Below are 27,701 nucleotides of genomic sequence, written 5' to 3'. Positions count from 1 at the left end.
CTTTCCCTGCACACTGGCCCCGGGGGGAAATCCCCACTGGGCACTATAAAAAGCCCTGGAGCTCCTGCAGCAGCTAGTGGCTCCAGCCTAGAGCACAAGATGAAGCCGGGCCTCCCCTGCCTGCTGGCCCTTCTGTGCCTCCTCCACTCAGATGCTATGAGTGTCTGGGGGATCACCGCCACCTCTACCCACTTCTCCACCACCGCCTCCACCTCCTTCCTCACCTCTGACTTCAGTTCCACCTCCACCTCTGGCTCTGGCTGGTCCAGCTCCGGCTCCGAGTCCCAGGTGAGGATGTCCCAGAGTCTGATAGCCGTGTTCCTTCCCTTCCTCTGGCTTTTTGGGGAACTGAATATAATTTCACGGATGGCTAGAACACTCAAGCAGAGTTACGACTTCCTTTGTTAATTGTAGGTGCCCTGAAAATGAATTAAAACCTGGGTAAAATAATTAAATTGTTAGCAGGAAGGACAGCCTTTCGGTTCTCCGGCTGGGGGCTTTAGGGAAAGCATCTAAGCTTTCAAGAGGTTCTCAAACCTGGCTGCACTTTAGAATCGGGGTGGGGTGGAGGGGACTAAGAAAAATGAAGATGCCTGGGTTCTCTCCCAGATACCAGCTGTTAGGGGATGAGCCCTGCCAGTAGAAGCTCCAGAAAAGTGTGTCTAATTGATTTGCGGCTATCAGGGACCCACAGTGCTTTGGTTGGAGACCTGACAGTTTCTCTGAGCCTGTTTGTAAGGGAGATGGGTGACAGAAGGAAGAGGAGGAATCCCTGGTCTTTGGGAAAGTGCTGTTACACATGCATAGTTCCCTGGAGGAGTGTTAGCTCTTTTCAGTCTTTCTTATAAGGAATCTTAAGAGCCATTTCCAGCTCAAAATGACAATAGCAGTAGCAACAAACAAGACAAACAAACGAATGAAAAACAAAGCATGCACTAGAAAGGGACTGGTCCAGCTAGCCCACATCTCTAGAACAGCAGTGAGCCTCATTCTTTAGGGGATGAGCCCTCTTTGGATCTCCTTTGAAGAAATGGAAAGAGGCACAGAGGGGTGAGAAGTTAGGGTGCAGGAAGGAGTTCCTCCCTCCATCAGCTGGGCTTCTCTGTAGGAGTCCTGCTCTGCAAAACCTAGGCTTTCCTTGCTAAGGTGTGATTTGGGGTGGGGGAGTCTTAACTCCCCCCGAGGCTGTCCTCTGCACTTCTATGATCTTTACTCACAGGTCAGGTTGCTGTTTATAGGATCATCTGAATGGAAGGGCTAACGGGAAAAGAGGAGGAAAAGACTTTTGTTTTCCTTTCACCATCAGAACCTCAAAGGCAATGAAAATTTGTCAATTATGAAATGAAATGGGTTGGATAGGGCTCAGAAATGTCAGTAACAATGTTTACTGAGTGCCTTATGAATGTCAGGACTACGTTAAGTGCATAATGTATATTATCTTATTTAACCTCAGAGGTAAGTACAATTAATTGTCTCATTTTAGAGATGTGAAAACTGAGGCTTGGTGAGATGAAATCATTGGCTTAAAGTCAATAAACTAGCCAGTGATACAGCTCAAACTTAGTTGTTCATGCTCTTCACCATCTCTCTCCATGAAGCCTTCTATATTTTCATGGAGTATAGATTTAAAGTGCTTATTTTGAAGAAGAGAATGGTTTGGGAATCATGAATATGCACCAAGATTCTTTGTAGCCGGAAATCAGACATATCATTTTATTCCATGATACTAAATGACTTCTAGGGACAATGAGAACTGGTTAGCATTTAAAAAAAAATTAGAATGAAAATTAATAGTATATTGTGTGAGGTTTTATCACCAATCAGAAACCAGCTTTTAGGTAAGGTGATCAGCTAACAATAATAGAAAAGAAAATATAGGTCAAGAAACAGAGAAACTCAAAGTGTCTGTTGTTTGGTAAGAAGATAAATATTTAAAAGTAGATAAGGAATGGTAGTTAAATTATACTTAGAGTTTTTAATTTCCTTCCTGGTTTACTTATCTCCCTCTGGTGAGTTAGTATCACAACTCCAACTTCTTTTTTATTGCATGCTAGGTGTCACTTCTGCTATGAACCCAGTTTTCTAGGGCTGCTTGATGAGCTCTTTGGAAAGTGGTGGAAAATCCCTTTATAACTGTCATTGAGCAAGTTCTAAACATATCATTTTCTGTACTTTGAAAATGTTGAGTACCATTATTTTATGCCTTGAATCTTTACAGGCACTTAGACTTGGCTGCTAATTAGAACCAATTGCAAACTGAGATCACAAATGTGAGTCGCACCTTCGCTGGAGTGCTCAGAGCACTCCGCCAGCCTCAGGTGTCGCCCTCCGAAGAGGGGAGCTGCTATCACGGTCCTCAACTCACAGGCAAGAAAAGGCTCGGTTCTTCGCCTCACACAGCAACTGGCAGAGTCAGAACCTCGAGTCACATGCTTTTGTCATCAGGCTAAAGGGCTTGTTGAGGAAAAAGACACAAAGGCTTTCATAATGACAAGGGGCCTGATTCACTGGGCTGGAAGTGGGTCTTATTTGTCTCTTATCTGTCCGGCTCCAGACCAGAGCCTGGCAAGCTGTAGATACCAGTAAATGTGAATTGAACACAGGCCGAGTGAAAACTGATCAGTGTAAGGTGTCTGTGGGGTCCACAGGGGGATCACATACCCTTCCGAAGGCCAAGGGGACAAGTGCTTCCTTTTGTCTCCCATCCCCCATGTGACACTCACATAGAGATTAAGCATTTGCCACAGAAAGAGGCCCATCGCCATTAGTTTCATGGTCTTTGAGTGCGAGGAACAGAAATATCTCTAATGGGAAACACTGATCAAACTTATGGACCATTTGGATGCCAGCTGAGCACGCTGGGCTGATGATAAGAAGGATGGAAGGCAGGAAGTCCACTGTGCTAGGACGGAGATGTGCAATACAAGACAGCGGAATGGCTATCAGCAGGTCTCATAATTATTTGCCTGCCTTTCAGGTGAACTTCAGGATGAAAAAGTTGTGAGCTAGTAGTTTCTAGTTGATTGTCTAGAGACTGCTTGATGATCTCTACTGTTTATGGAGTTGACAGAGCTTTTCCAAGAACTCTCAGAATGGTCCAACCCTGTCTTGTGCAGCTAATCGACCTCGCCTTGTCAAAATGCGATGCAAGACCATTTTTTTTTGGTAGACAGTTATTATAATAAGCTATTTCTTCAAAAATCCATGATGGCATGGACAGGTCCTCCTGCAAAAGCCTTGGCACGCTTGAGCTGGAGTCTTTCTACCTTCCGTGGGAGTTATAAAACTGGTTCCCAGGGAAGCTGCTCTCTGACAGGCTCCTGGTGTGGCTTGTCTAGTCTTTATTTGTCCCTGGCAAAGACCGTTCCCTTACCCTCTTCCCACCCACAGTGTTCAGCATAAACCTGCTTATCCCTCCTCCTTACTCCCCAGTTTTTGCAGGTGTGGGGTGTGATTGGCAAAGAAAGTTGAGGCCAATGTCAAGAATTAACGTGGCATAGAGAGTTTTGGGTACAAATGTGTGTGTGTGTGTGTGTGTGTGTGTATTTGTTCATCTTATAGAAGATTAGGTTAAAATAACAAGCAATTTGGCTGTGAAAGCCTGAATTAATTGGTTCAGAGGTCACTGATGGACTAGATCTTGATTATAGAAGCATCCACGTCTAGCTTGTTCAGGAATCAGGGAAGGTGGTAGACATTAAATCACAGAGCACACAACCTCAGCTACGGCCAGCTGACCTCTGAAATATTGAGAAGTGTAGCCTGCATTTCTTCAAACTCTGAAAACCATCGCACTCCCCTTAGTAGTTTCAGAAAGAGACCCTTTGGGCTGATGTTCCACAGGTGAGTTTTGGGCTGGCCGTCAGAGAAGATCATTGAAAGGCATTCAGTGGGCTGCCAAGAGTTACTCTGTAAGGCAATTGTAGTAATAAAAAAATGTTAATTGTGCTGGGATTCCCTTGGGGAAGCTCAAAGGGGACAAAAGAAAAACAGGATCTTTCAAACCTGTCATTTAAAAATATTCAGTGGCACCAAAATGTGAGCCTGAATATATTAAAGAAACATCAAATATTTAAAAATGACTTTTCTGCAAGTGATAAGCTGGAAAACTTAAAAAGAATTTGCACAAAATCTTCAAACTCATATGTTGCTCAGTTTTTAACAAATGGCTGGTTTGTTGCCATTTTGAAGGATGTTAATTATACACTTTCCCAGGTGAAGAGAGGATGTGAATTTGCATTGCATAGCTTCACTGTAACCCACATCCTTGATGTTTTTCTCACTTTCCTGAAAGGCATTGGGTTGGGGCTGGGGTAGAAGTGTGGAAAAGGAAATGAGGGTGTAGAAGGAAAAGGAGAGTGACATTTACTGATCACTTACCATGTGCCAGGGACTTGGTTTACATTACTTTGTTCCTCTTGGGAACAACCCTGTGAAGCAGGTTATCTCTATTTGACAGATAAGGCAACAGAGACTTAAAGAGAATTCAGGTCCAGTAAGTGGTAGAATTGCCAACTCAGGGCTTTCATCGTGTCTTCTTTTTTTTTTTAAATAAATTTATTTATTTATATTTTTGGGCTGCATTGGGTCTTTGTTGCTGTGCGCAGGCTTTCTCTAGTTGTTGCAAACGGGGGCTACTCTTCATGGCGGTGCGTGGGCTTCTCACTGCGGTGGCTTCTCTTGTTGCAGAGCATGGGCTCTAGGCGTGCGGGCTTCAGTAGTTGCGGCGTGTGGGCTCAGTAGTTGTGGCTCGCGGGCTCCAGAGCACAGGCTTAGTAGTTGTGGCACACGGGCTTAGTTGCTCCGCGGCATGTGGAATCTTCCTGGACCAGAGTTCGAACCTGTGTCCCCTGCATTGGCAGGCGGATTCTTAACCACTGTGCCACCAGGGAAGTCCTCTCATCACTTCTTTATTTCTTTTTCCTTACATGGGGACAGTAGTAGTTTCCTTAAAGACTGTTCTAGAAAAGAGAATGATATGGTTTGCTTAACAGGTGGAGAGGTGACTGAACACTGAGCTACACTTGGGAGACATGGCAGCAGCTTTGGGGTGTTTCTATGATTCCATTCATTTATGTATTGAACTCCACTCGCTTGCCTCTGAGCACTCTTTTGACAAGCCAGTTTCTGTCACTCCCCTTGCCAAAGGCTCATTTCCCGGCCTATTACTGATGTTGAACTTATTTTTATTTACAGTCGTTTTCCAATTTCACGGGCTCCAAGGATGACCGTGGGACCTGCCAGTGCTCTGTTATCCTGCCAGACACCACCTTTCCTGTGGAGAGAGTGGAACGCTTGGAAATCATAGCTCAAACTATCTCCAAGAAGTACGAGACAGAGTTTTCTAAAGTAAGTATTTTATTCTTTTTCCCTCTTCCAACAATATCTTGTTAAGAACAAACAAAATACTTTTTATTCAGGACTTTATAAGCAGCCTTTCTTCACTGTATCAAAGAGCACATTTGCATCTAATGGAAGCTTTAGCATTTATTTCACAGTAGCCTATGGAGTTCTTTATAGCAGGAAGAGTGAGAGCACAGGGAGAAGATGGGATGGAGATGAGTCACGCCACAGGATAAACTCGCTTCAATATCATGGTGTGTGTGCAGCTGGAAAGAAGCCTGAGCTCTCCCTGTAAATTTCAACTCTGAAATCTGTATTTGGTTTTGTGGTTTCTTCCTTTTGGTCTTCTTCTTGGTCATTCCTCCAGCCTTGCCTTCTTTTCTTTCCTCTCCTCTGTCCTCTTTATGTTCTGTCTTCCTGCCCTTGCATTTTTTTTCAGCCTATTCTATTCCATTCCTCCTTTCCTTCATTTCTGTTTCTCCTCTTGCCTCAGTCCTTTCTTTCCCTTTTCCTTCTTATTTTGTTTTTGTTTTTTACTTTTGTTGGTCTTCTCTTGCTTTTGGTCTTTCCCCTTCCCTGTCCTCCACCCCTCCCACAAATCTCTCTCTCATCTTCCTTCCTCCCTCCCTCTTTTCCTCTCTCTTCCTCCTATTTTCTCTTCTCAGTTCACTCTCTTTCTTCTCTCCCTCTCTCTCTTTCTTGGGGTTAGCCTCTATTATCCCAGCAGTGACATTACATCAGATGCATCCAGCATTAGCCCCAAACCGAAGGCTTCCCTGGGAATTTGAAATGAGACTAGTAGGTGGCTCAGCCTTGATAAAAACCTCCACTTGACCCCCTGATTACTGCTTTCTCCAGCCAGAGGAAGTCATCTCAAGGGGTTAGCCCTTCTCTGAGCTGGCTGCAGCAATGAACTTGGCATTCCAGTTTTGACCCCTTTACCCTTTTTAGCCAAGTTAAAAATCAACCAAAAGAACTTCCATCTTCTGTACAGGTGAAGTACAAGCTCGGCTATCATCACATTATGCATTATTTAATACCATTCCATTAATTTACAAGGAGCTCTGGCTTCCCTGCAAAATTCAAAATAAGTTTTCCAAAGAAATTTCAGCTCAGTTGACTCAACATCGAGCCTAGCTCTCTCTTAAGACAAAAGTTCTGATGAGGCTGAGCCCCTGCTTTCAACCTCAATTGGTAGATAAATATTCTAAGTTTAAACGAGTGTCCAGGAAAATGTGTTTGACGACTCCAGGAACCTAGCTTCTTAAGAAATAAAATGTCCTTGAATTAATCAGCAGAAAAGGCACAGAACTAAATTAGAAATTCCAGTCATTAATATTCATAGCATAATCAAGTACAGATAAGAAGTTATGCATAAAAACATAACAAGTGGAGGAAAATCCTAGGTAAAGATCTTTTCAGTTAGAGTCATTTGCTTTGAAATAGTGGGAGCTACTGATTTGCATGTCTTCTTGGCTGGCAGGGATGTGAACGGCAGTTTGAAACCCCAGGCTGCCCCAGGGAGAGGTTTGTGAGTCTGGGACATTTCATTCCAATCCTGTTAAGGGGGGCGGGCAGGTGGTATCTGCCTTGCTAATAATTGGCAGGGAAGAAGTGTGGAGTAGGTGGAAAAGTGTCAGTAGCTGGTTCTAAAAATAATTCATGATTGAGGCCTAAGAAAGGAATTGACCTTCCCACTGAGATTTGCATAATGGATTCGGGCTGTGACAGGTGAGGATAACAACAATAGCAGTAATAGCTTCCCTCTGCACTTTCCCGTTCTACTCTCAAGCAGCCCTTTAAGGCATATAAACCAGTGTACTTTTCCCCATTGTAGGGATGGAAAAACTGAGGCTTATAAGGGTAAAGAGACATAAATGTAAAGGTCTTTTGGCTGGTTAAGCCAGGTCAGGAATCTCGGTTTTTAAGGAACCTCCATACTGTTCTCCATAGTGGCTGAACCAATTCACATTCCCATGAGCACTGCAAGAGTGTTCCCTTTTCTCCACACCCTCTCCAGCATTTATTGTTTCTAGGTTTTTTGAGGATGGCCATTCTGACTGGTGTGAGATGATATCTCCTTGTAGTTTTGATTTGCATTTCTCTAATGATTAATGATGTTGAGCATTCTTTCATGTGTTTGTTGGCAGTCTGTATATCTTCTTTGGAGAAATGTCTATTTAGGTCTTCTGCCCATTTTTGGATTGGGTTGTTTATTAGGAGCACAGGCTCTGGACGCACAGGCTCAGCGGCCATGGCTCACGGGCCCAGCCGCTCCGCGGCTTGTGGGATCTTCCCAGACCCGGGTACGAACCCGTGTCCCCTGCATTGGCAGGCGGACTCTCAACCACTAAGTCACCAGGGAAGCCCCGGAATCATTCTCTTTCAATCATTCTCTTTCCTCTCTGCCGTGTGGTTATCATGCTCTAAGAAGAGATGCACCAGATCAGTAATGCCTTCCATCCAAAATTATCTCTTCAGCTGAGGGCTTTTGAGTTTCCAGGTGAATTATTATAGCTGTCCCTAGGTTGCCTTGGAAATCACCGTTTATCTAGAGGCCTGGGGGAACGCCCGTTTGGGCAGGCCAGTAGAAAAGGATTTGGACTGTCTCACATTGATTCATTATCTGTCAGGACACGGAGAAGACAGGGACGGCCTCTGCATAAGATGCTGAAAGCATTTTATACTTTTCTGTTGTTATGAGATGTCCCTGTGTGACTGTACTTAGAAAGGAGACAACTCAGAAGGCGGCTCAGAATTTTTTTTTCTCTAGAGGGTTATGGTCTTTGGGGCAAGTTATTTAATATGACACTTTTGTTAATAGTTCCCCATGCATGAGAGGGTTGAGGCAGCCTGGGAGACATGTAGACAACCCATAAACAAACAACGTCTACTGAGCCACGTTTTGTGCAGTGAAATATAATAAATTAAAAGGTCAGATTGAAAAAAACCTGAAATCACTGTCTAATAATTGCTGTAATTTATAGGGCATCCATTACACCAGGCACTTAATATACATTATCTCTAGAGTTCACAATCATCTTGTGAGCTTGTTACCATTACCTCCGATTTATAGGAGGAAATGAAGGCTTAGAGAAATTAAGTGATTTGTCCACGAAGGACTGAAGCCAGATTTGAGCTTAGGTGGATCTAGCTGCAAAGTGCTTCATATGTCTTGACGGCCAATTCAAGCTCAATTAATCTTGTTGTTAAAAAATATATTAAAATGACAGTATGTGGCAAAGTACCTTTATTTATTTCAATTAATCTCGCTATGGTGACGATCACAGGTTTTGAGGAACTGGCAGAAACACAAGCCAACTAATTCTTTAGTTTAATAGCCTCCTGGGCTGCATCCTTATCTATTACAAGACCACATTGACTGTATAGAGCAACAACCCCCCAAAGAGACTTTGATGCTTAGAACCCATCAATGACATGATACGTGCATAACAAACAGAAGAATGGGAGCTCTGAATGAAGGGCTGAGGGTCTGAGGGCAAGTGTAGATGAGTCGTCTAAGGCTCAAACTTGTAGTGATGGGGAGCTTTACATGAAAAATGTTGACACAGGGAAGTGTCCCTGTAGGGCTGGATGCGTATTCTTGCTACACATTCCCAGGTAAACTGGGCGCCTCTGCTGAGGCTGCACCTCCCAGGGAGAGTTTGGATGTTTCCAGAATTGTCCATTCCATCTCAACACTAGAGATCCGTACCCGTGAAGAGTTTAGACTCACAATCTATTTAAATTAGTAACATTCACACCACGAAGTCTTTCTGGCCCATTCTCAAATTCTCTCCTGCCTTCTGTAACTCCATGGACGATTCCAATTTTCCTGAACATCCTGGAGCTATTCTTGACATTCCAGTCAAGTCCAGTTCTTGAAGGAACCTCAAGATTTTCCCCAAACAGACCTGTAGAGACCCTTTACTTTGGGGCAGAACCAGGGCAGGCCCACCATACATTCTCTGAGGTTTGCAGTGAGAATCTGGGAGAGCCACATTTTATTTAGCAGAAATGACAGTCGAACCACTTATTTTTTATAGAACAACAGCTGTGATATGCCACCAAAATGTTCCAGGAAAGCTGAGGGTGTTTCATTTGTTCCAAGAGCTGGCAAGACCAAATGCCAAGAATATTCATTTCGCAAACTTCCATTTCTGCCATCGGTTGGCACTCCATTATTATTATTATTTTTCTCACAGCCAATGTTTTATGCCTGATTTTTGGAGAAATTGAAACCTGGCTACCTTATATATGTGTTTGTACTTTTGAGTGGGACTTGCTAGGTATAAATATATATATATATATATATATATATATATATATATATATATATAATTTTATTTTATTTTATTTTTTAACCTTATCCACCAAAATGTCACCAGCCTTATCAGCCTCATCTGATGGCAATGAGCATCAGTTGCCGAAGGAGATACACGAGCAGTGCCAAGGGCTGCGTTTTCAACTTTCATTAAAATCCTCTTTGCCTGAAGCCCTAGCCCTTTAGGTTCGTGGCCTATGTGTCTAATTTGTACAGTGGGGTTAAGTGGAAAGGCTAAAAGGACAGAAGTTAGGGCTGCTTTTGGTGTTAGAAAGATTAGAGGCTGACATCTGGCTCTGAATTCATCCAGGCCCTGTGGATCAGCTTCTTGACATTAGTGAAGTTTGGGGGAAAAGTATTACTTCTCTTCAAATTTTTAAAAAGAATATAAAACCGGCAACTTTTAATGAGCAGATCCTTCAAAAAGCCATGGCATTTCTTTTAGAGATCAGATACGGAAAGAACCACCAACTGTGTTTATTGAAATATCCATTTGGAGATTCCAATTATACACTAAATCACCATGGGAATTTTTGGAAGTATTTTAACTTAATGATCAGACATTCAAAAATATGCAACAAATGTGTAATTTAAAGGTCTGATTGCAATAATCAGTTCTTGGAATAAACTTGGAATAAATATGTGGGTGCACTTAATGAAATGTGCACTTTACAGTTGCACATACCCTCACATATTGTGGAGTAAGTTGGATCTTTTTTTTAAATTGGAGTATAGTTGATTTACAATGTTGTGTTAGTTTCAGGTATACAGCACAGTGATTCAGTTATACACACACATATATATATATGTATTTTTTAAAGATTCTTTTCCCTTATAGGTTATTTCAAACTATTGGGTATAGTTCCCTGTGCTATACAGTATGTTCCTGTTAGTTACTAAATAGACATTTCACCAGAGAAGACATCAGATGGCCAAAAAGCACATGAAAAGATGCTCACCATTGCTAATTATTAGTGAAATGCAAATCAAAGCTACAATACCTCGCACTGGTCAGAATGACCATCAACAAAAAGTCTACAAATACTAAATGCTGGAGAGGGTGTGGAGAAAAGGGAACACTCTTGCACTGTTTGTGGGAATGTAAATTGGTACAGACACTATGGAGAACAGTATGGAGGTTTCTTTAAAAACTAAAAATAGAGCTACCATATGATCCAGCAATCCCACTCCTGGGCATATATCTGGAGAAAACCATAATTTGTAAGTTGAGTCTTTATGTCACTCTGTAGAAGGAAGAGGGGCTCAAAACTCATTGCATTTGGTGATCAACGAAGGAATTCTTCTCAGAGCATTTTTCCCTCTTCTAGAAAATACTTAGATTTAGAGCGGTGTTTCTAAATGGAGGGAAGGGGGTGGTGGTGGTGATTTTGCCCCTGGGGGATATTTAGCAATGTCTGGGGCATTCTTGGTCGTCACAGCTGGGGGATGGGTAGGTGCTATTGGCATCTAGAGGCCAGGGATGCTGCTAAACATCCTATACTACACAAAAAAACCCCCCACAAGAAAGAACAATCTATTCCCAAATGTTAATAGTGCTGAGGTTGGGAAACCCTGATTTAGAGCATGTGTAATAAGCGGAGGAGGGCGGGCAAAAGACTGATTCAAACAAGTTTAGTTTGGGGTGCTAGTATCTTCAAACATTAAAATGGAGATCAAAATGTACTTGCGAATGATAATTCTGAAGCACAATTATTTTTAGTCTAGGCAAGTGCAAAATCCACCCTCTCCCCCACTGTAATAATAAATTCTTTGTATTTAGATAGATTTTTTAAAATATTTAGGTAAATATATTTTTGATCCATTTCTTTAATTAAAAAAGATTGAAGGCAATCAAATAGTCCCCGAGGACTTGGTTAGTGGAGGAAAGCTGTATGACATCGCTCTGAAAACTGACTTGAGCTCTTTGATTCCCCTCTAGGTGAAGGAGTATGTGCAATTAATCAGCGTGTATGAAAAGAAACTCTCGAACCTAACCGTCCGAATAGAGATCATGGAAAAAGATACCATTTCTTACACTGAACTGGACTTTGAGCTGATCAAGGTAGAAGTGAAGGAGATGGAGAAACTGATCAAACAGCTGAAGGTCGGTTTTGTTGGAAGCTCAGTGATTGTTGACCAGCTGGAAGTGGAGGTAAGGAATGAAATCACTTCTTGTGCATTAATAATGTCTCTTCAGTGAGCAAGTGCTAGGACCAGGATCGGAGTCCCTCTTCTGATGTCTAATGCTGTACTCTCTCATGACCGCCTGGCAAGGCCCTTGTTCTGTTTTGGATGGACGCCTGGCTTTGAACAGTAAATTACACACATTGGGAACACGCTGATTGAGGAGTAGGTGTTGTCTAACGGTCAGAGTCCTGCCCCAAAACCAAATGGCCTTTCAGTGTCTCTAGAAGGGAGATGACATAAGTGTGAACAACTCCATGGCCAAGCTAAATCAAGGGGTCTTCTCTGTTCTGGATTTATCCTTATGGGAATGGAAGACCACAATTTTGGATTTGCTAGGTCTGTTTCTCCTTTTGAATGATCACACAGTCCTGATCCCTCTTGGAATGCTTCTCTACATACTCCAGAAGCCTCTTTAAAGGAGTTTCTTGTGAGGATGTTTTGTGAAGCCTTTTAAGCTCTGTGGATAAACACTATCCCATTAATGTTATGCTTGGGTAATTTATTTTTTATTTTTTTTAACATCTTTATTGGAGTGCAATTGTTTTACAATGGTGTGTTACTTTCTGCCTTATAACAAAGTGAATCAGCTATACATATACACATATCCCCATATCCCCTCCCTCTTGCATCTCCCTCCCACCCTCCCTATCCCACCCCTCTAGGTGGTCACAAAGCACTGAGCTGATCTCCCTGTGCTACGAGGCTGCTTCCCACTAGCTATCTATTTTACATTTGATAGTGTATATATGTCCATGCCACTCTCTCACTTCGTCCCAGCTTACCCTTCCCCCTCCCCGTGCCCTCAAGTCCATTCTCTATGTCTGTGTCTTTATTCCTGTCCTGCCCCTAGGTTCTTCAGAACCTTTTTTTTTTTTTTAAGATTCCATATATATGTGTTAGCATACAGTATTTGTTTTTCTCTTTCTGACTTACTTCACTCTGTATGACAGACTCTAGGTCCATCCATCTCACTACAAATAACTCAGTTTCATTTCTTTTCATGGCTGAGTAATATTCCATTGTATATATGTGCCACATCTTCTTTATCCATTCATCTGTCAATGGACATTAGGTTGCTTCCATGTCCTGGCTATTATAAATAGAGCTGCAATGAACATTGTGGTACATGACTCTTTTTTGAATTATGGTTTTCTCAGGGTATATCCCCAGTAGTGGGATTGCTGGGTCATATGGTAGTTCTATTTTTAGTTTTTAAGGAACCTCCATACTGTTCTCCATAGTGGCTGTATCAATTTACATTCCCATCAACAGTGCAAGAGGCTTCCCTTTTCTCCACACCCTCTCCAACATTTATTGTGTGTAGATTTTTTGCTTGGGTAATTTATATCAACGAGAATTTACTAGCACAGTCATGACATGGGCTATCATTGAGAATTCCAGTTCCGTATTTTAGAATTTAGGTTTTCTCTGGCCCTCACCATTCATTAGAAACTTAATTATAGTACGACATGAGCAAACACGAGTTTATAGGGGAAGGTTATTAGAGATGAACTTTAATGGACACTTGTGGATACTTAGACGGAGCCTGTTCTCTGTTATTAAAGCCGTTAAAATCTTTGCCATTTTCTTCTCATCACGCACATCGGCCTGCAATCTGACAGGCATTCACGCTAAACCGTGAAATGTATTCTTCCAAATGAAACCAGTCAGAAGAATCTCAGGTGTATTCTCTGGCAATGTTTCCCTAAGTGACATATTCAGCCCTGAATGTTTGTGAAGGAAATTGCACAATAATATAAAGTCACTCCGAATTTTGATTTCCTTAGATAAGGAATATGACTCTCCTGGTGGAGAAGCTTGAGACGCTAGACAAAAACAATGTCCTTGCCATTCGCCGACAAATTCTGGCTCTGAAGAACAAACTCAAGGAATGTGAGGACTCTAAAGTCGGAAACCTTCCTGCCCTACCCCCTCCCCCTGCACCAGGTAAGGGGGTCCCATTTTTACCAGGCCCCATTAGGAGCTAAGGGTTGGGTGGGGAAGGGCTCTGGGATTGTGGAGGTAAAGGAAGGATGGGATTTTTATGGCTCTGAGTTTACTCTTCCCTGCTTTTAAATCTCACCTACCAGAGCTCTACATACTGTCATGTCCTGGGGCGCACGGAAGAAATGTCTCTACGGTGATTGTCTGGTTATCAGGGGCCCGGTGAAAGCCTCTGCAATCCGCTTGGCTTCCCCTCCGGGCTGTCCTGTGGATTGTAAGGGCTGATTGGCTCATTTATGTGATGAGCTGGGTTACGCCTTGAATCCTCCATCCCTCCTTCCTTCCTTCCCTCCTTCCGTCCACCTCTTTATTTCTCCTTCCTGCTTTCCTTAAATGCACGTGCTGTGGAGTGCCTCCCAGGATTCAGTGAGGATTTAACGGATGGCTCCACATGTCCAGTACGTGAGGGTGTGTCCTGCCGTCCCTCCTGGATTGTGAGTTCTTGCAGGGCAAAGACGGCGTGTCCCTCTCTAAGGAATCATCCTTGGAGGGGGTTAAGTGTAGCATAGAGGTGGGTGCTCATAAATACCTCCTTGAATGGACTGGTGGAGTGTCGCGGTCAGGGGCATGGCACTGTGACCCCAAAGGCCTGAACTTTCCAGCTATGTAGCCACAGCAGAAAGGTTCTTAATCTCTTCCTTGGTAAAACGGGAGAACAGTAATACCTACTTTGCAGCGTTGCTGTGAGGATTCATAAAACAAGTCTTGGGAAACGCAGAGCTCTGTGATCGGCATTTATACACTGGCGATTGTATTTGTTGTTAATGAGGATGATTGAAGTGCACATCTTGCTGCAAACAAAAGCAGTGCTAGATCCGTGTGTGTTCCGGCACATCCCTCCAGGAGAACTAAAGCCGCAGGGTCCAGCCCTGGAGCCAGGGTCATAGGGAAGCTCTCTTTGCACATCCTGAGCATCTCAGCCTGAACGGGGACAGCATCTGTTAATCAAATCATACAGCTCTTGTTATTTTCATTCATTCCTGTTGTCACAACCTGCTTCCTTTTGGGCCATGCGTTTCTGGATCCTTGTCAGTGTCGCTGGTTTCTTTAAGGCTTTAATTAAATACTGCCACAGTTATAAGCCTCTTGGTGTTGTTCAGAGCCCTACCTTCCCTCCTTCTGCAGTTGGGAATCTGTCACAGTATGACAGCAGAGGAGGTTTGGGACAAAGGCCATGCTCTGTCCTCTGTAACAAACCAGGCTAAATGTGGTCTGGGATCAAAGGTGTCAACGTCCTCATTGGAAATGAGAGCTCATTCTGCGGGGCCATGGAGGGTTTCCTGAGGGCAGGAATCAAGCAGCGACCACTCCTAATACTACCTGAGCAAGTCTTTCTTTCCTTCCTCTATCCCTCCCGTCCTTTTTTCTTTCTCTCTCTTTTTAAACCTCAGCAAATTGTCCTCATGAAATAGCTTTTTCTGCCACAGTTTTCTATGCATCCCTTGGAATGAGGACATTTTAGAGCAGGAAAGAATATTCAGGGCTGTCATGTCTCAGACGAGGGGACTTAGTGGTGAGGATACTGCTTTTCCTGAGGCCACACAGGCAGCTGGTGACAGAGCTGAGGCCGAAGTGCAAGGCCCCTTGCTCCCTGTCATCTCAGGACCTCGAGGGTTAGGCGTCAGTAACTCAAGGCCGGCGGTGGGGGAGAAAGTACACGGCTTAGTATCTCAGGAAGAAAACAATGAGTCTGTTTTCTTATTTTTGTTAGCATTTTTTTTTCTAGAACTTTCCCCCAGGTCCTCACATGTAGACTTTTGTGAGCCAGCCCAGCCCAGCTGCGTTGTTTAAACAAATTGGCCTCAGATTTCCTCTCACTTTCCCACAACCTTGGCTGTAGCTGGATCCCTCCCAAGCCACTTGGCCCTCCTCCAGCTCTGTTCATATTATATTTATGATGTTTATATTAAACTGACTTTTTGTCATGTTTTGAAATCAATTTCTTTCACTTGCTCTCTTTCTGTTTGGATTGGTTGACAATGCAGAATTGGAAAATCCCCAAGCACCACAACGTTGTGAGCCTGTGGAGACTTTAATTAAAGTTACTCACTATTATGGGACTTTAAAATCTGGCCTGTCTGCTTTTTTTCACTGCAGAGTTGCGCGGAACAAAAAACACTCTATGCAAGTTTCAGCTATAAAGTAATTCTGTGCTCTCTTGGGCCCTCTGGGCAGCTGCAGTTCGCTACCCCAGCAGTCAACTTGATCTGAGAGCCAGTACATAGCATTAGGGTTCGATAAAATGTGCTTTATAGATGGCTTATGCTGCAAATGGCATCCTTTTCTGCTTCATTTCATAGAATTTTCTAATCTAAAATAATTGGCCTTGTGCTCATTAACTGTTTTTCCTGAAAACAACTGACTTCAGTTTCTCTCTGTCCTCCCCCTGAATCTAAAGGACTGCAGATAGGAAAATGGGATGTGAATGCCCAGGGGTCATCACTGTTGTGCTCAAAAATGCAAGGATCTGTGCTGGCACATAGTAGGTGCACAGTAAATGGTCCACGAAAGATGTAGGGTGACCAGTCAAAATTCCAAGCCTAGAGAGGAGCAGAGTGTTAGGTAACATATATCCATTTCATCTTAATCATTTTATGATTATAACCATTTTAATTGTATTATCATCTTTGCTCAAAGTTCACTTGCCCAGGTGAGAGAGGGCATTGATGGATCCAAGATCAAGTTTCCTCTGCTGGTATATAATCTTTAGCTTTAAAGAAAAAGTGCTACTGGCCATGAGACTTTAAAAAAGCCAAGTTAGAGTATTTTAAAGTCTCACCATGTGGCCTCCCAGGATATTTTCAGAATACCATGGCAATATCTAATAAATTGCATGACAAAGAAGAGATTGCCAACCAAGGCTATTGGGTGTAGAGGGTTCCCTGCATTAAGGTCAGTGGATTGAATACCAGGCTCTTGGAAACTTTCAGTTATGTACCAGGGTAAAGAGCTAGTGTTTTATAAATAAGGGTAAGGTGAGTTTGGGGGATTTAATCAGTTTTTATCTCCACAAACATAATTTGGTGTCACTGGGTGGCTGGTCCTGTTCTGGGCACTCGGGTTATCAGGGTAGGCACAGAAGCTTCCAGAAACCACTATCTTGGAGGAGAAACAGTCGTGTAAACCTTCAGTTGTAACATGGATGTGATTATAATGCTGACTGTTATCATTTATTGAGTCAAATGTATATGTCTCCTGTCTACCCTTCCTCACAATTCTGCAGAGTATGTATTATTATTTTTCCTTTAACGTAAGGAAACTGAGGCTCGGAAGGTTGGGTAACTTGCTCAAGGATACGCAGCTCATAAGTGCTGGAGTCAGGATTTGAATTGGAATCTGGCAATGTTTTCACTGTACCAGGCTACCCTCCACAGATGCTCTAATGGAGAGAGAGGTGCACCTGTGATTCCTAGAGTGACAAGAAAGTTGCAATAAGTCACCAACCTGATTAATACCAAATTAGCTTGGCTTTTTTGCTTGCTGAGTAGCTGAAAGGGTACCTTCGTTCTCATTTCTATGGTGTGTTCTCTTCCATCAGGAAGTGCAAAATGATTCGTTGGTTTTTCATAATTCTCGGGTCAGGGTTGGGCAGTGGGTTGTTGTTCCAGTGGTAGAATAAAGTTGGCACAAAGAAAGAAAGGAATGGAGTATCTCTAAGACCTTGAAATGCAGGCTGGGAAGGGGTACAAGGTTAGAAAGGGTGGGGAGAAGCTCGGTGTAGAGGGGGTGGGCGGATGGGGTCTCTGCTTGGGCTAGATGAGCAGTGGGCACTGGGCCGGCTGTCAGTTTCACTCATATTTCTAAGACGGTTTGTCGCCAGGCGTCGAGGAAACCCGCCATAGCCTTGTCAGCAGTTTGTCACTGCTGTAGCCACATCTGTAATATGGACAAGAATATTTAGTTTTCTTCTTATTTCCACTTCCTTTGACGAGAGCCAGGGCTCTAAAAATGGTCTAAAGGAGATAAAGGATAAAGAGAGGATAACAGAAAGGACAGGAGATGTTTAGAGTTGTTGTGGGGTGAGGAAAAGAGATTTAATGACATACAGTTTTAATATTTAGTGATTTTTTATTTTTTGTTTTTTTTTTGTGGTACACAGGCCTCTCACTGTTGTGGCCTCTCCCGTTGCGGAGCACAGGCTCCGGACGCGCAGGCTCAGCGGCCATGGCTCACGGGCCCAGCCGCTCCACGGCACGTGGGACCCTCCTGGACCGGGGCACGAACCCGTGTCCCCTGCATCGGCAGGCAGACTCCCAACCACTGCGCCACCAGGGAAGCCTAGTAGTAGTGATTTTTAAGAGAAGTTTATTTTGGTTCCTTCATATCTAAGGATTTCCACATCTAGGACAGAATAGTTTATTTTCTTTAATCCCATGATAAAATGCTTGAATGTGTTATATGCATTGTAAGTTTTCCTTAAATAATTTGTTGCTGTTGGTTTGGAATCTTTCCTTTCAAGGAGGGCAAGATTCAATTAAGCAAATAATGCCTAAGTCTTCTAACCTGCAAGGAAAAAGTGACTTTCTTTTATTTCCTCAGAGTGAAATGTAGTTGAATAAATAAGTCCTCGGGCTTCCCTGGTGACGCAGTGGTTGAGAGTCCGCCTGCCGATGCAGGGGACACGGGTTCGTACCCCGGTCCGGGAAGATCCCACATGCTGCGGAGCGGCTGGGCCCGTGAGCCATGGCCGCTGAGCCTGCACATCCAGAGACTGTGCTCCACAACGGGAGAGGCCACAACAGTGAGAGGCTCGCCCACCCCAAAAAAAAAAAAAAAAAAAAAAAAGTTCTCAGGAAGGTATTTTAACTAGAAAATCCAGTTTATAACATATGGAAACTCAAACAGTTTTTGTTATCATTAAGCTGAACACACCGCTAACTTTATTTTAATAATTCATGCATTGTTTCATAAACAAAAGCAAACAAGTATTCATCTGAGAGATCACTTTTAGAAGAGGAAATAATAATTTATAATTTTATTATTCCTTTAGTGGAGAGCAGTCTCTTGGCTGAACACATGTTGCTTTTTTATTTATGAAATGGTGCATGCATTATTAAAATAAACCCGTGACTGTGTTCTGCTTAATGATATGCAAAATTATTTGAGGTTGGGTACAGAGTGGTTTCATTTCTCTACCTGTTGTATGGCTGGCTGGCTTTCCCACCAACTGCGGATTTATGAGAGCATTTAAGGAGCATGTATTTAATTCCAGGACCAAAAAGCCCCAACAGATTGGAAAAATAAAAGCAGGATTTCTAGCGATGGTTTCATTTCTGAACAGTCCTTGAATGAGGAGGGGAGAAAGGGGAGGCATTTAGCAAGGAAAGGAATGGGTCTTTCCATATGTGTCAGAGGCAGGGACTCAGAGGCAAATGCTTTGTAACCCCTTGCTCCCCACAATGTTAATCTCGGGCAATTCTTTGGAGCTCTGCTTCTGGCCCAAGCCCACCTCATGCACTCTCCATGGCTCCCTGATTCCCTCCAAGCATTTAAAGGATGAGGGAAAATGATCTCAAATGTATCTGAAGTTGACTTTTCTCTGTAATTCCAATAAAATTTATGACCAGTTTTTTAAGGGTATTTGTTAAGATTCCAGAAAATGTGTGTTCAAATCTTTAGATAGCTATTGTAAAAATACTGGAGGAATTTTATTTTATTTTTTATAGCTCATAAACGGTCTGGGTTGGCAGGCATTTCAGAGGGAGGGCTCTGCAAAGGGCCAAATTGCCCAGACTGAGTTATGCACCCAAGTGTTACAGGGAATGTAGATTCAAGGACCGGTGAGTCTGGTCCCACTTGATTGTACACATTGTGACAATGACAGCAACAGAATGGGAACGACGAAGTGCTTGCCTGTCATTCTGTGGCACCGTAGACTATGGCTTATGAACAGCAAGGCCCACCTTGTAACTGTGCAGTGAGATGGGTCACCAAGTGATCTATGTGATTGGCTATGTTTTGGGCACAGACCAGGCAATGTTGCCCTATAATAACTTCCATGGCTTCTCAAGGCTGAAATCCCACCATTAGAGGACCATTAGAGGACCTCTTAGAGGTCCATTAGGAGACTATCTTTCTGTATCTTTTAAAATGCCATAGTACAAACTTCCTCTTTTGAGAGTAGCTTGGGGCATCATTGGTACCTGGTGTGGATATGCCCTTGGGGTCCCCGGGAAGGGCAGAGGGTGAAGGGAAGAAAGACTTGCCTAGGACAGACTTCTCCTTCATCCCAAATTCTCCCTGACCCTGGTGAATAGCAACTTCTGGCTTTATTAAAATAGGGTAGCATTCTCATGTGATCTTACTTTCTTGATTTCTCTATAAGAAAAAGGAAATAAAATAATATTGGCAAAACGCTTTCTCATAGAAGAAAATATATTTATTAAATTCACCAAGTCCTCCTTTCCACTTTCTGGGCCCTCAACGCTTTTTAATATGGCTCTTGGGAGTTTCATTATCCCCATTTTCCAGATTGAAAGCTCATTCATGTAAATAGAAGGTAGTGCTCTCTAGAACTGACAGCGGGTTTGCATTGAGACAGAAACCAAGAGTAGGTTTTGCCTATTCTCCATCAGGACCACGGTTGTCATTGAACATTGACAAGAAAAATGTTTATGGATTCCTTTGGTTCTTAGGATATTAAACTGTTTGTATCTTGTCATTCATTTTCTCTAAGAATGCCCTTTTATTTGCTTGTTCCTCTAGGGAGCTGTGCTCACGGCGGTGTGGTGAACATCAGCAGGCCGGTTATAGTTCAGCTCAACTGGAGAGGATTTAGCTATCAGTACGGCGCCTGGGGTCGGGATTACTCTCCTCAGCATCCAGGCAAAGGGCTGTACTGGGTGGCACCTTTGGAAACTGATGGGAGAATTTTGCAATATTACAGAATCTACAATACACTGGATGATTTGCTGTTGTACACAAATGCCCGAGAGAACAGCATATACTATGGCCAAGGTGGTGGTGCAGTAGTTTATAAGAATAACATGTATGTCAACTGGTACAACACCCGGAGCATTGCCAAAGTTAACCTGACCACCGCCACAGTTGCTTTGACTCAAACTCTCCCTGATGCTGCCTATAATAACCGCTTTTCTTATGCTAATGTTGGTTGGCAAGATATCGACTTGGCTGTGGATGAGAATGGATTGTGGGTGACTTATGCAACTGAAGCCAGCACTGGTAACATGGTGATTAGCAAACTCAACGACACCACACTTGAGGTGCTAAACACTTGGCATACCAAGCAGTATAAACCATCTGTTACTAACACATTCATGGTGTGTGGGGTTCTGTATGCCACCCGTACTCTGAACACCAGAACAGAAGAGATTTTCTACTACTATGACACAAGCACAGGGAAAGAGGGTAAACTTAACATCGTAATGCAGAAGATGAAGGAAAACCTGCAGAGTATTAACTATCATCCTTTCGAGCAGAAACTTTTTGTCTATAATGACGGTTACCTTCTGAATTATGATCTTGTCTTCCAGCAGATACCCCAGTAAACTTTTATGTGTTAGGGTGGAGAGAAATAAAATATTTTTTGACAAAAAATGGTCTTCTCCACTTATTTAGGTATCTGTGGGGGAGTGAGGGATGAGGAAGCAGGGCGGGGCTCAGGATTCAAAAGTGTATCTGCTTAGTTGTAATGTTTGGGAGTAGGGTTCTACCACACTAGAGACTTAGGACGTTGCCCTGATTGGATGAGTTCTCTTGGAAGCCACCTGCTTCCTGGGATGCATTTCTCAACTGAAATAAGGTCATTTCAGGGTGGGCGGGTTGTCAGAGGTCTCGGGGCATCATGGTTCTAAGGAAGCCTTTGGTGAGGTGACATCTGGAAATTAAGGAACTTAAAGAGAACTCTGTATGGCTTTGGGGATTCTTTGTACAAAAGAGAGGGCTCAAGGACCAGTTCCCCTCCATATAGCTTGGTTAATTCTTCCACACCTGAAAGAAATCTGGGGCTTAATTAGGCAGATTAATATCTGAAGCTCCTTGAGGGTCCAAATCTCCAACTTTGTTTTTCTTACTAGCATGTGGAACGATGTTTTGTATGTATCAGATAAGTAAATTCAGTGTGCTTGTATTCTATCTGTGAAATGCTCTGAGTTTTCTGGAGAAAAGTCCTTTTAGGCATGAAATTATCTAATCGGTCCCAGATGGATCTGCAGAGGAGGCACTTGGGTTTTTCTTTTCTCTTTTGACCTTCATAAGAGTCAGCAGAAGACTCTTACCTCATCACTTCATTCCAAAGGCAGCTCAGAAGATTAGAACCAGACTTACCAATCAATTCCTCTCACACCTCCCCCAAACTCCTACTTAACAACAGAAAAAAATTAACCAGTTTTTAATGGAACAGATATAAGATAAACAAAACTAATTTTCTTTTGTTTCATCATGAACTTTTACTTTCACGACTCTAAGACCATAAGAAAAGCAAACGGCCGTGATAAAATGATAGCCTATCTGGTTCTATAGTGAAGCCCTTAGAGCATACGTTAGGCTTGTATTAAGTCATATCAATGGCTTCATGCAATTTTTGTCTTTAAGCCTGAAACTTGTAAGAAAATAAAATTTTAATTTTTTTTGAGGAAGCAATGTGAAAAAAAAATTGAAAGTATGTAGTAAATCAGTGCAATCTGAAAACCTTGCAGGTGTGTGTGCTTCTGTGCTTTTGAATGGCTTTATCATCCGGTCTTGGTCTATTTTCGTTTGATGTTCAGAAGTCTTCATTGATAGGACTGGCTCCTGAAATGCTGTATTCTTCCCCTTTTAATAAATGATTAAAATGTGGTTTGAAAAAGTGTTGCCTCTGGTGTTTTTTCACTCTTTTATTTTACTATAAAAAAACCCTCTTACCAGTCCACACTTTGCTCTGAGGTTCAGAGAATGGCTACCTCCCAAACGCCAGGACACCTAAGAGCAGAGAAGAACATCAATACCTTTTAAGACTCCAAAGTCAGGGCTGGCTCTTTAGTTTTCATTTCCCTTTAAAATCCATTCTCTCTGGCAGCTTTTGTTGTATGAGCCTGCACTCTTTTCTTTTGGGATGTGATCTTATGTACTCATTAATTTGCATGACTGATCTGATTATTTCCAATGTTAGACTATATTTGTGTGGCTTATGTTCCTTTTCCAACTGAGCTATCAACATGGGTCTGAAGCTTCCAGATCTTCCCCAAACAGGAGGTCTTGCATAGAAAGCAAAGGCACTAACTGGCCACACTGGGGAAAGAATACCTTTCCCCAAAGAGAATGTGTCGGGGCACAAGTGACCTAGAGCTGAAAGGAGAGGTAAGATAGTGGAGTGAGTTTTACTGAAAGGCTTATTTTTAATTCATGCCAAGTTTTTGAGTATTTTTAGCAAGATTTTTTTTCTATCTTTCAGGGCTGAGCATAGAGACAGGTATGGCCTTCAAAATGCAACAAGATATGAAGATAAAGACAGGTATATCATGTGACATAGAAGTTAAAAACAGTGATGTTATATTTAATCTGGCTCTAGGCAATTTTCCAGATGAATGTTTCTACCAAGTACACAGTATGACCTCTGAGGATTCAGGAAAGGAGACGGGAAGCCAAGATAACTCTAGCAATCAGCTCTTTATTTAAACTTCTACAGAAGCGTTTGCATGAAAATTCCCCTCAAAACCTTCTTGCCACTGGACCTGGTGTATCACCCTGCAGTGGCTGCCTGTAGGAAATCTCCCTGCTGGGAAGTTTGAACAACCAAGGGATTCTGGTCCGAGGGTTTACTGCAATGTAGCTACACAATAGAAATTTTAGCTCAAGGTTCATCAGCTAGCACCCTTTTGGGAAAAAAATGTGTATATATATTTAAATCAGCTTTATTGAGATGTAATTTACATGCAGTAAAATCTACCAATGTTAAGTGTATGATTAAATGAATTTTGACAAATGTATACAGTTGTGTAATAGCTAGGATAATTACCATATAAAACATTTCCATCATCCCCCCAAATTTCTCTTGTGCCTTTTGTGGTCCACTCCGCCCCTCAGCTCCTAGCACTTGGCAACCACTGATCTGTTTTCTACCTCTGTGGAATCACACACAGGAAGCTTTTTGAGTTTGGTTTCTTCAGGTTCCCTCTTGAAAAAGAGAACTAGTGGGCTCAAATTACCGCAGAGGGTAACTGGACATTATCAGTGACTCTCAGGGTTCCCTACATTTTATTATCTGGGGGGAGGTTAGATAGGGGACTGTGGAGAGCTATGGTGAGCTCCTGCTTTTACAAGTGTTCCCTAGTGAGCTGAAATTGCCATGGGGAGTGGTCAGTCAAGCCCATCTGGCATCACTCCCCAAACTGGGAAGTTCCCTTGCTACCAGCTTTATTCAATGTTTGTTCTCTAATCTCGACCCCTGTGCCATAAGCATCTCGACCCAGGTGGGTCCTGAAACAGAAGAATGATGCATAGTGGGTAAGAGGACAGGATATGGAGTCAAGTAAAACTGGATTTGACTCTTGGTTCTGATGCTCACTAGTGGTATGGCTTTGGGCAAGTTCCTTAATTTTTTTCTGACACTCAATGTCTTTTTCTGTATAATGGGATAAAACCACCTACCTCAGAGTCCTCTTGGGTGAATTAAATGATACCAAGTATATGAAGTATGCAGTTCAGTGTTTGGCTCATGCTCTGCCCTCAAAAAGAGCTATTATCCCTGTTTCTCATATTGAATTTTAGGTTCAAAGTGCTCAATGAGTTGACAAGATATAAAGCTTATGGGATCAGAGTTTATATCCTCTCCCCTATCAGACTTGTGGCAAGTAGTAACTCTTTAAGCAGGTGCCATTTTGGCTTGGAAGAGTTCCATCCATTGGGACATCCTCTCTTTGTCCTCAGCTCCAAGATTGATCCTCAGAGTTGATGTTTTCTATCTTTTGACTCCAAGAGACACACTGACATGAGCAACAGAGACTGAGGCTGCTTCCCTTTGCTTCTGAGCCACTGAAAACCTAAATGAAGGCTGGCTTTCATCAAGCCCTGGATGGGACCAAAATAGACGTACATGTTCTCCTACTGGCTTTGCTGGAGTCAACAAGCACATCCGTCCTCTCAGAACATGCATGGGTATTTATTTTGTGCTTCACTCTTAATAAAATGCATTTATCTTTTGGGGATTTGTTGTCATCGCCAGCCTCAAGAGTGTGTTTTCCTCTCTTCTTGATTCGTGAACCAGTGAAAGGGCCATGGCAGTGAACGGACTGAGGGTGACTGTGTGGCCACCTTCGGGATGATGTTTGGGAGGTACTGGGCTTAAGCTGTCAGGCACCTCCAGCAGATGTCTCACCATGAAGGATGATTAGCCTCCTGTGCTCCAGAATGTTCCGGAACAACAAAAGGGTAAATTGTGACACATCAGAAAATGAAAGGCAGGCATGTTTCTGAAGCATGCTCCCAGCCAGGGGAACAGACCAGCTGGCCTGGCTCCTTCATGAGAGATGCTATTTGAGTTGTCGTTTCAGCTGCCAGGCCTCACATCTGTAGCTTGGGATGTGCCCACTTTTCCCTGAGATCTGCATCCGCTCCTGGAATGCATTCAAAGGGAACAGCCCTTGGAATCAAGGTCCATTGTGGAGAAAGATGGCCTTCACTCTGTCCAGAGGGGAGGCTTCTTCTTGGGCCCCCTCCCTGGACACCTTGGAACAAGGAGTTCCCCTATGAGGATGGTTCCCCAGACCCCAGCCCCTCAAGAATATTAAAGAGGGCTTCCCTGGTGGCGCAGTGGTTGAGAGTCCGCCTGCCGATGCAGGGAAGACGGGTTCGTGCCCCGGTCCGGGAAGATCCCACATGCCACGGAGCAGCTGGGCCCAAGAGCCATGGCCACTGAGCCTGCACGTCCGGAGCCTGTGCTCCGCAACGGGAGAGGCCACAACAGTGAGAGGCCCGCGTACCGCAAAAAAAAAAAAAAAAAAAAAAAAAAAAAAAAGAATATTAAAGAAAGACCTATGGTTTATTTGGGGGCTTCTATGTACTTTTTCTGGTGCTCAGTGTATGTGGTGGGTGGTGGAGGATGAGGATGGAGTGATGGGGTTTATATGATCGAAGGAACTTCATTCCTGAGCTTCCACCCAGGAAATTTATACTGACCTCCAATTCTCTCTTTTCTTAGTTGGATTCTGCCAGTTTACATATTGTTGTTTGTTTGTTTTTGTTTTCTTGTCTTTTTGGTTGTGGCCTATAATATTTTCATGTCAGTGTTACCAGTGACTTACTGTGACTTTCACCCTGGTGGCTGTTATCAGTCAGAGTTTTGTGCAGAAACAGAAACAGCCTCTTTTAACTGGGGTGCTGCTAATGCCGTATTAGATAAATCTCATAATCCCAGGGACTTAGCACAAGAGCAGGTTTTTCCTCCCTCACTTTGGTGACCACCGCTTTCACCCTTTCATCCTTGGTGATTGTGTCCATAACATCTTCCTCATCTACCATACCACTTTCCCCCCTAACATACCAGTTGTATACCAGTTGCCACTAAGATGGGATAGAGCTTCTCTTCCAAGATGACTCCCTTCCAAACAGTGATTCAGGGACCCAGACTCATTTCCTTCCCTCCTGTGTCTCCAGCATCTTCACACATAGCTTCTAAGGTCACTGTGCTTGTCTGCATCAGACAAGCAGAAGGGAGAAGAGGGTAGGAGATCTTAGGTGGAAGTTGTTTGGCTCAGGTCTGAAAGTGGTACCCAGTTGTGATGGATCATGATAGTTCACCATCCATTGACATAGGGCCACACCCAACTTCAAGGGAGGCTGGGAAATATAGAGTCCAGCTGGGTACATAGGAGAAAGGGAAATGGGTGGCCAGGCTGCCTCACCACTCTAGGTATTGCAAGGAGAAAAGGATTTAGGTGCTTTACAAAATCACTGGAAAGGCTGGAGGCATGACAACAAGAAGCTGCCATTTTAGCATTTAGCTTTGAGGTCACACCCTTACCAACCACACAGAGATCAAGAAACCACATCTACTACCACATCAGCCACAGAAACCACTGGTGTCATCTCCACCCCCTTCAAACTGGTACCAGACATTACAACATGGAGTCCATTTGCTGCCAACTCTCACCTCTGCTGGCGCCCACTTAACCCCTTGTACTCCTGGAAAGCTTCCACCTTCCAAAGTGGATCTTGTTCACCGACCCTAAAAGAACCCAGAACCGTATCTACACAGGAGGCTGGGAAATGCAGTTTGTTCTTCCTTCCCCTGTGACACAGAGAAGATGATAGAAAAGTTTGGAATTGATGCCAGTGCCAGTAGACAGTGTCTTCACAGCAACCTCATTCGGTGACCACTGATTACACTATTTCTGCTGCTCCCATTTTGTCTCTGGTGACTATTTCTTTCAGCACATCCTTCGTCCCCTGGTCATTCATCACCGTTTAAATTTTTTCTTTTTTTATGCTCACACCTAGTGATAGCTTTGCCTGATGCCACCATAATGGGAGAGTTTCCACTCCAGCAGCTCACTCTGAATGAGCTTAAGAAGGGGACCTGACTTTTACAACTTTATAGTTCCTCTGCCAGACTCTATCGGAGACGTTGGAATGGTAACCCATGGTGAATCCATCTTGTGGGCCCACCAGTGCCCTAAAAAGGGCTTAGGCTCTTCAGTTCCTTTTTGAGGATAAGAATAAGAATCTCTTCTATTTGTGGTACCATCCAGAAACTTCCAGAATTTGGGGTAAGACATTTCCCCCTGTTCATCATCCCTGAAGTATTGGCCGATATTTACCCCCAGCAGACCTAGGGGGTCCTTGGGCTGATGGGCTGCTTTTGGGAAGTGATGCTTTATCCAGACTTCAGAGGTGACAGTGCAAATAG

At 43.2% G+C, this 27,701-nt stretch overlaps 1 protein-coding gene across 1 annotated transcript; it reads left to right on the top strand.

The window, feature by feature from the left end:
* Positions 1–5,199: 5,199 nt before the first annotated feature.
* On the top strand, positions 5,200–21,403 carry OLFM4 (olfactomedin 4). The gene is made up of 4 exons (XM_007468594.1): positions 5,200–5,349; positions 11,607–11,819; positions 13,642–13,801; positions 20,564–21,403. The coding sequence occupies exons 2-4, from the start codon at positions 11,679–11,681 to the stop codon at positions 21,364–21,366; spliced, it is 1,104 nt and encodes a 367-aa protein (XP_007468656.1). The 5' UTR covers positions 5,200–5,349; positions 11,607–11,678; the 3' UTR covers positions 21,367–21,403.
* Positions 21,404–27,701: the final 6,298 nt, after the last annotated feature.

The sequence above is a fragment of the Lipotes vexillifer genome, unplaced genomic scaffold, assembly GCF_000442215.2.
Source record: "Lipotes vexillifer unplaced genomic scaffold, Lipotes_vexillifer_v1.1 scaffold479, whole genome shotgun sequence".
NCBI classification, from domain to species: Eukaryota; Metazoa; Chordata; class Mammalia; order Artiodactyla; family Lipotidae; genus Lipotes; species Lipotes vexillifer.
Note: the sequence above shows the minus strand (reverse complement) of the source record. Positions and strands in the feature narration are given on the sequence as shown.

What these genes read in the sequence shown, in the direction of transcription:
- OLFM4 (XM_007468594.1), top strand. Translation starts at nt 11,679, where the DNA reads ATGGAAAAAGATACCATTTCTTACACTGAACTGGACTTTGAGCTGATC. An exon ending in TTGACCAGCTGGAAGTGGAG is followed by an intron (nt 11,820 to 13,641) that starts GTAAGGAATGAA and finishes TGATTTCCTTAG; the next exon opens with ATAAGGAATATGACTCTCCT. An exon ending in ACCCCCTCCCCCTGCACCAG is followed by an intron (nt 13,802 to 20,563) that starts GTAAGGGGGTCC and finishes TTGTTCCTCTAG; the next exon opens with GGAGCTGTGCTCACGGCGGT.